Below are 9,306 nucleotides of genomic sequence, written 5' to 3' on the forward strand. Positions count from 1 at the left end.
AAGGAAAAAGACGATAACATTCCCATTTAATTACTTTTACTAGCAAATAAGAGGGAATATAGTGAAATTGCTTCCTCAGGTAAATATTGTACATCAATATGAACCAAGGTCATGGATCTGAAGTATAAATTTAGTAGAAATGTAAAAAATTAGCAAGAACGATTCACAAATGAGAATGACAGAAACAGAGGGAAAACAGAACGTCAGAAAACATTAGCTAAGGCTAGAAACTATAGCATTAACACTATTTTAAATCTTGCCATGTTAGTTAGCACAATAGCAGCACAAACTTGTTTAATAAACCCAATGTTCAAGCATTAGGCTTTCAGTTTCTGTAAATGTACAATAAAAAATATGACTGCTTTCACTTTTTTGGCTCTCTGATATTAGCATACTAGTGTTAACGTGCGTTAATATGCTAGCGTTAGCGTGCTAGCATTAGCGTGCCACTTAAATTACTTGACATTTAAAAGTTAGTTATGAATAGAGGATGAAGCAAAATAATAATCATATCAAACAATACTCAAGACTTTCCACATTTCTTCCCACAAATACACAATATCTATCACAACAATTAGCTCAACATTTTTACAGTGCTAGCGTTAGCATGCCACTTGAATTACCAGAGATTTAAATGTTAGTTATGTGTGGAGGATGAAGGAAAAAAATCTCAAATACACAATATCCAATAACATTTATGCTAAAAAAACAAAAACAAAAAACAACAACAACAAAAACAATGCTGTAAAGCTAGAAGTCCAGATATCTTTTAATCTCCTCAATTCACAGAAACATTTATTGGAAAAAAGAAGTTTAATTATTGCTTTTAATTACTGATATCAGTTTGTTTCCTCAGAGCAGTAACACTGGAGCACTGAACAGTAGCAGTAAAACTTTAGCAGAGAACGTTCTCCATAACACTCTGAGGTGGAAAATACAAGATGTGTTAAATTCTGAGTCATTTATACGAAGCTCTGGAGGAACGTGACTGGACTTGCTCTGAGGAGCGGCTAAAAGCAATATAAACAAATCTGCAGGTCCACAAAGTTTCATTTCATGACAGACCTGAACATCCAGCTTTTACTGAACTCATTTAATAGCTTTAAAAAAGTGCTTATATGCCGTGTATCTCGGGAGCGAGACATGTAACCTGCGCTAATGAATAGTGAGCGAAAGAAAGAAAAAGATCCAACATCATGTATCAGAGAACAAGAGTAACAGCAGCTCACAAGTATATATATAAGAATGTTCTGGTGCCAATACGTTACCGTTTCTATAGTAACAGCTCTTAACGTTTCTATAGTAACAGTTGCAACGAAGTTTCCCGTAAGAAGTCGTTTAACGTTCAACATTTATGGAAGGAGACTCCAGCGTCAGTAGGCTTTCCGAAACAGGAAACTCTCCAGAATCGTGGGAATTTCTCTCCTCATGTTAAACATGTAACATGAAAGAAAACTAAAGTTCAGAAGCAGAGATTTGCGACTCTAGAGAGTATTCCTTTGCTAATCTGGCAAGGAAGGGAGAATGAAGTGAAGAATGCAGCATGTAAATCAAACAACCAATGCTGACACTGATTTCGTGCTTTATTTAATTTTTCTTAGACTTAGCTACTCATAGTTACCCATAGGTACTTAATGCCACCCATAACTGTCCATAGCTACTTATAGCTACTCATATGGCAACTCACAGCTACTAAATGCCACCCATAGCTATCTATAGCTACTCATAGCTGCCCATAGCAACTCATAGCTACCCATATAGCAATCCATAGCTACCCATATGATATGTGTAGCTACTCATAGCTACCCATATCTACTTATAGCTACTCAATAGCAACTCACAGCTACCGATAGCTACCCATATCTACTCAAGCCACAGCTTCCCACACCTTCTTACAGCTACCAATAGCTACCCATAGCTAGCCATCGCCAAAAGTAAAAGTAGCATAAAAGAGCAATTACTAGCTAATCTGAAGGCAGGACCATATTTCAACTTCGAAGCCATTATGTTATCCTTAACTTCACAAAAACTTGCATCATCATAATGAAAAAATAATATTAATAACAGAAAAAAAAAACAAGATAAATTGCTTTCTGAGCCTGTTACAAATTTCACAACACGACTGTACGAAAACACAATCATGGCGTTTAGCTTGCTAGCATTGAGTCAGGATTACTGCTAAGCGCTATGTCAGTAAGAAAAAGTCACTTTATAGTTGATTATATGTATTTACAGGTTCATCACCAGGCTGATAATTTTACAAAGAGTCTTTCAAAGGGGAAAATTCAGCTACACACACACACACACACACACACACACACACACACACACACACACCCCAACAGACTATAGGAGCGTGGGAAAACAGACGAGACTCGCGAGACGCCTCCTTTACTTAAAGTGCCGCAGTCTGGATGCATTTGCATGGAGAAATGCAGCGCAATAAAGCATGCAAATCAGGAGACCTGGAGATCATCTCTACTGCAACTGGATCAGTTAAAAAATATAAAAATCAATAAATAGGGAGAAAGAAGGAACAAGAAGAAGAAGAAGAAGAAGAAGACGAAGACGATGTCCTGGATTCGATTTCTGCTGTTACTCTGGGATTAGCTACATCCTGTTACAGGCTCATGGAGCTCTGTGGCCTAGTTGCTCTGAATGCAGAACGTACTTAAGTTCAGGACATTCTGTCTCTGTCAGAGTGAGAGGGAGGGGTGTGTGTGTGTGTGTGTGTGTGTGTGTGTGAGAGAGAGAGTGAGAGAAAGAGACAGAGAGAGAGAAAGCAAAGCAGAGAAAACATTAAAGATGGAGAGATCTAAGGAGAGAGAGAGAAATTTTACTGAAAGAAAAAGAAAAACCACCCAGTGTCTATTTTTTCTCTCTGTGACGTACGAAAGGAATAAAACAAGAAGCAGGTGTGATGAAGGAAAATAATCAACAACACATTAGTGCTGTTTTCCAGTTTATTCCAGTAAGGTCAAGCCCCCCACCCCAATCATACCATCAGCAATTGGTTTCCATGGATACAGCTCAATAATTCATGTTACAGCTTTACATCAGACTGTTACAGGAACATGTTATACACTATATTGCCAAAAGTATTGGGACACCCCTCCCCAAATCACTGAGTTCAGGTGTTGTTTTTCAGGGGTTGGACTCGGCCCCTTAGTTCCAGTGAAAGGAACTCTTAATGCTTCAGCTTCATACCAAGACATTTTGGACAACTTTGTGGGAACAGTTAGGGGATGACCCCTTCCTGTTCCAACATGACTGCACACCAGTGACCAAAGCAAGGTCCAATAAAGACATGAGTGAGAGTAGAGACTCTGAGGAAAGTCAAAAGTTTCGGGACACCTGCCTATACATGCACATGAATGTAATATGGAGTTGTCCCTCCCTTTGCAGCTAGAACAGCTTCAACTCTTTTGGGAAGGTTTTCCACAAGGTTTAGGAGTGTGTTTATGGGAATTTTTGACCATTCCTCTAGAAGCGCATTTGTGAGGTCAGGCACTGATGTTGGACGAGAAGGTCTGGCTCACAGTCTCCACTCTAATTCAGCCCAAAGGTGTTCTATGGGGTTGAGGTCAGGACTCTGTGCAGGACAGTCAAGTTCCTCCACACCAAACTCACTCATCCATGTCTTTATGGACCTTGCTTTGGTCACTGGTGTGCAGTCATGTTGGAACAGGAAGGGGTCATATTGGAGGGGTGTCCCAAAACTTTCAGCAATATAGTGTATATTATTCAGTCATCACCTTCTGACCAATCAGAGCGGAGGATTCATCAGCACAGTGATATAAGCAGGCTATACTGGACATGAGTCAGACACTGACCGAAGCCGGATGACAATATCACAATGCATTAATTACAGAATCTTTTGGATTAGTCAGCACTCCACAGTCTGTGCTCCGGCCGCCTCACTCGTCGTTCCGGCTTCCAGATAAACACACGGTACGAGTAAACCAGGTTTTCTTAAACATCTTTGAAGCAGAATTCCTCACAGGAGAACAACATTAGAGCTGAAAAAGCTCATTGTTCCACTACAACACTGAGAAACACTCCAGAGGGAAAACGTGCACTCACACACACACACACACACACACACACCCCGACAGGCGGAACGCAATCCTGAGCTGTGTGTGTAATCCAATCTGAAACACACACACACACACACACACACACACTCTAACACCCTGCTCAATTCCTCCAGGTGCGCCACTTGTCCGCTCACCTCTGTCCTTTTCAGGAAGGAAGGATTAACCAGTGGTAAGCGGGGTCACTGAAAGGTCGCGGATACCTGTAGCTGGACACAGCTTTTAGCAGCCAAACAAAACATCTCACACACACGCACATACACACACACACACACACACACACACACACCACCTCTACCTCCCTCTTGCTCTCTCTCTCTCTCTCTCTCTCTCTGTCTGTCTCTCTCTCTCCCTCCATGTCTCTCTCTCTCTCTCTCCACACACAAAAGGAGGAATAAACAGACACACATGCTGTAATCAACTAAACCTCACAACTCCGACAACTTCAGACTAGAAAAAAAACAACCACAAAAAAAATTCAGTCTTAACTCAAAATTCCTACGGGAATATCGCTCGCTCCGGGATTTCACGATTTCACCATCGCAGAAATGAACGGAAAGTGTGTGTTTTTTGGGGTTTTTTTTTAATGATGCAGATTTGTTCCGAGAAGCGTCGTGTAACGTCACAACACACGTTCAGCCAAATTGCTCCTCTTCACGTGTGGAACATGAGCACAGCGTCACAGAAACTCATTACATGTTAGGCAGACAGACAGACAGACAGACAGACAGATTCTGTCAAAAAAAGAATGTCGTATCGACACGTCGCTTCAGACTCCTTCATGAAACGTTCCCTTTACATAATCAAAAAATTGTTTATTCACAAGCTCCATTTAAAACGTGTCCATGTGCGTCTCCGTGCCGCAGCCACGTCCTCTCACAACGTTGTGGCGAACAATTCCGACCAATCAGAAGCCAGAATCCACTTCATAATACTTCGTAATAAAAACAGATCTCTCTCTCTGGATTTTTCTGGGAGGTTTATGACATCCAATAATTTTCTCTTCCTCACCTTTACACAATAAATCTTTTTGTTCACCAAGACACGTCGTAGCTTCGGCACAGAGGAGCCGCTCGACTAGCGGCGGCACAGGAGAACCTGCACCATCACGTTTTCCTCACTGCAGCAGCAGCTCCAGGGTTCCAGCATGTAGTAGAGACAAAGAGGAAACTCCTGCATGAACATTTACGCCTTCTCTTATAGGAATAAACATCTGAATAAATCCCGCCTGCGCTTTCTGAGGTGCAGACGACTCTGTCGCTAGCCCACGGTGACAGGTGGCTCGGCCGAGGCGGAAATTCGCCTCTTACTCATAACTAGGACGAGCGAAAAATAAATAAATAAATAAATAAATAAAGTTGTCCCTCGTTCTCTTTGCCCTGTATCTGTGATACGTGATAAAAACATTACTGTGTTTTTTTTCCAGTGTTGCCCAACCCACACACACACACACACACACCCACCCACAGGAGTGTGGCTCATGACCAAGTCGGCCAGCTGCAGTCATGTTTATCTGGGTAAAAATATTACAAATGTCTGAACTTTTCTTTTTTTTGGAAAATTTCAAACAACAAACACAACCTCCATGTATAGATCGAAGGATTTCTCATCTTCTTCTCATTTCCCAGAATAAATCGCCATGTTAATGAGAAGTCCAAGGAGCAGAACGGAGACAAAGTCAGGACTCGAAGTCCCAGAATGCAATGCGGCTGCAGCGTGACTCGGCTCAGCTAGTCAGCCGTCTAGGAGACAATAATATTGTTATTGATGTTAGCGTGAAAGCTTTCGAAGAGCTGTTCGAGCTCACAGGCGAGGAAGTGAGACAGCCGGACAGGTAAAGTCCCGCTGCATCACTTCCTGACTGCAGTTAAGAGATGAAGCGAGGGTTAACTCAGCACTCGAATGAACTCGAATGAATTTAACCTCTTGATTAAGTCACTTACAAAATAGGGGAAAAAACAAAACACAGAAGCTGCCGTTTGTTTGTAACCAAGAAACTAGCTAGCTAACCGTGCCGCGTGAACGTTTTCCTCCTGAGTGATCTGAAGCTAACACCAGGATCCACACTAACTCGTCTAAAAGTAAAGCACCGCTGTTTTGTTTACCATCCATGCTGCGAGCGGCCATGTTAACGCACACGCTGAACTCCTGACCCTCCTGTGTAGGAAAATACTGAACGTCAGAAAGCAGTTTCAGTCGAGATCAGATCCTCTAGCTTTTTTAAAAGTCTAATCACTGAGGATCGGCGAAGGATGACGTTGATGATAAATTCCAGGTACGACGACAACCCTGGGCTTCGTATCGCGCTCTCTGGTCCGTCACTGGATTTGTTTGGAGCATTTGCATTTTAAAAAAGGATGACCTTAAACGCCATTATAAAAAAAATCCTGCAGAGATAATTCAAGGGTTCTTATTAAATGATCTGGTTATGGAAAGTTCTGGAAATGTTGCTTAAGAACTTATAACGAGAAATAAAGCTACCCAGGAATTTCACTCATTGTTACCTGGTTTGATCGCTAAAAAAATAGTACATGAACTGGTTTTACAAATCATTGCTGCATATTTATTTATTTAGACATGACCCATCCCACCTGGAAATTATGTAAAGCATAACGCGACACTGATCAGAAAGTGCACGGTTTCCTTGATTACTACAAAGTGTTTTCTTTCTCTTATACACCTGGTTTTGTTCTTCTTTTGTTAACTAAATCAACAACCGCAACAAATCGGTTTATTGTTAGCGTTTACACTATGCAGATCGGGATTGGAATACGTATGAATCTTAAGGAAGACATACCGAGTCGGATCAGATTCCCGGATTTGAACAGGAATATGAGTAACTTTTATAGTGGAATTTCCTCCTAAACTGCGACATGTCAGTCGTGTAAACCAGGATTTTAATTCAGGTGCCAAATAATCCGGTTTATTCCACTTTTGAAAAAAACTAATCAATTAATCCTTTTCTTTTTAAAGTGATTTGACAGATTTCTTATTGGTAAACAACTCAACTTCCCCCAAAAGGGAAAATCTGACGCCTTCAACGGTCATTTAAAAGTGACCGCTCGTATCCCCGGCTTCACCTATTGACCTAATAAACTAGATTTCTCCAAACCGTTGGGATTATTCAATGTTTTTTATTTGATCTGAAGCCCTAAACACAGCACAAGCTGTGCTCAAGCTAATCCCTGACTTATATGACACGATAAAACAAAAACAAACAAACAAACAACCAACAACAACAAAGCAGGTGATTGGGTGTTTATTGGCTTCTGGATGTTTACTGGACAGTCCAGAGACGAGGCGTGTAAAGAGGTCACTTTATTATGTATTGGAAGCAAGCTAAGCAGAGCAAAGACCAAGCTACTAATCTGACAAATGACCAGCAGGGCAAAGGATGAACTTTTTTCTTTTTAATGGATATAAATAATCATCATCATCATCATCATCATCATGATTTCCAGGTGTTTTCTCATCACTGTTAAAGCCTGGGATTTTTAATAAACAGCACAAACCTTCAGACTAAATACCATGTTAAAGAGCTGGATGATTTTTTTCAGGTCGTTTCTGGACAAATCGTTTTGGAAAAACTTCCCATCGAACCGGATGCCACTTTTGTGTAACAGCTGGATTAATTAAACAGCTGGTTAATGGATTTAAAGTACTTACCTAGACTGAGCAGCCATTAGTGCGAAGCCAAAAAAGATTATGAGCCAAATTTGAAGTTGTTGATTGCCATGGAGCCTCTTGGCACGTCTCCGTACAAATCCGTCCTTTCACATGGCGTTGGAATCAACCCGAAACGATAGATTTATTCGTTTATAAATGCCAAAAGTAACCACTGACCGCTCATAGTTCACAACTTATTGTAGCAGAACAGCTAGGAGCTTGATCCCTGGACTCACCGGGCTGAACCATCTAAGTCATCCACGCTTCCGGAGGGGGGTGTCCGAGATCGTATCGACGGAGATAAATGCGATTTATACGACGCCTACACGCAGGGCAAATGCTCATCAAGAGCAATATGCTTTTGATCGCTTCAACGTGACACTCAGGAGACGTTACCCCTTCCCTGAAAGTGTCGTGTCACGCTGGAAAGCTCCAGATGTTCACCCCCGCCGCTTGTCAGAAATGGTACGGTCGCTTTGGATCCTATTATGGGCATGTTATTCTGAAAGAGCGTGCCAAAATATTACAGAAGGGGGGGGCGTGCGTGTGCGCGTGAACTAGAAAACTCCTATTGAAAAAACACGACGTTCATGTTTCCCAACAAATGTGCCCAGCTATTGCACTGTGCATTAAAACAATATTAAGGTCTATATTATAATTAATAATAACGGCTGGGTTTTTTTCTCCCCTTCTGTTCAAAGTAAATATTTACATGCCTGTGGTCAACAGAACGTGGGATGAAAAATGACCTGTCCGTGCAATTATGGGACAAGAACAGCCCTTCAATGCAACTTATGTGCATTTAAGTACAGGCTTGCATTATTTATGGCAGTCCATAATTTATTTTGGGATAAAAGCAACATGGCTACTATATGGAGGGGTTTTGGGGGGTGGGGGTGAGGGGGTGGGTGTGGGGGGGTGTTGTTGGGGCTTTTCCTATTATGGTTTGCTCCTGGAGAGATGATTCTGTTGAGCTGCAAACACAAATGGTCTCTGGTTATGTGAAGCGAGTAAACGTAGTAGCTCATGTTAGTGTAATCGGGTTTCAGTGTGAATTAGCTAATAACGAGTTGCGCCCAGGTCTGCATAACAAGTCACCTTAGCTTATGGTTCTCTGTACACGTTTCTGGCCACAGCCTTCAGAGAGCCGAACGCCACAATCTGATTGGATCATTAGTATCTTCCTGGTTGGTCAAGGCAGCAGTGGTTGGTCCTGGTTGGTCAAGGCTTAGTGGTTAGCACTGTTGCCTCACAGCAAGAAGGTCCCGGGTTTGAACAGGCAGGGGTCTTTCTGTGTGGAGTTTGCATGTTCTCCCTGAGCCTGCGTGGGTTTACTCTGGGTACTCCGGTTTCCTCCCACAATCCAAAAACATGTGCATTAGGTTGATTGGTAATTCTAAATTGCCCATAGGAGTGTGTGTGAGTGTGTGTGGTTGTCTGTCTATATGTGTGGCCCTGTGATGGACTGTGGTGACCTGTCCAGGGTGTACCCCTGCCTTTCACCCAATGTGTGCTGGGATAGGCTCCAGCAGATCCCCGTGTCCCT

At 42.0% G+C, this 9,306-nt stretch overlaps 1 protein-coding gene across 1 annotated transcript in view; it reads right to left on the minus strand.

Moving 5' to 3' along the window:
- The window catches only part of aff1 (AF4/FMR2 family, member 1), a 44,258-nt gene extending 36,250 nt beyond the window's left edge, over nt 1-8,008 (minus strand). Inside the window, exon 1 of the mRNA XM_058415037.1 lies at nt 7,761-8,008. Within this exon, the coding sequence (XP_058271020.1) occupies nt 7,761-7,777 (17 nt within the window). The 5' untranslated portion in view covers nt 7,778-8,008. The remainder of the gene's footprint in view (nt 1-7,760) is intronic.
- Nucleotides 8,009-9,306: the final 1,298 nt, after the last annotated feature.

Source organism: Hemibagrus wyckioides, linkage group LG18 (assembly GCF_019097595.1).
Source record: "Hemibagrus wyckioides isolate EC202008001 linkage group LG18, SWU_Hwy_1.0, whole genome shotgun sequence".
Taxonomy (NCBI): Eukaryota; Metazoa; Chordata; class Actinopteri; order Siluriformes; family Bagridae; genus Hemibagrus; species Hemibagrus wyckioides.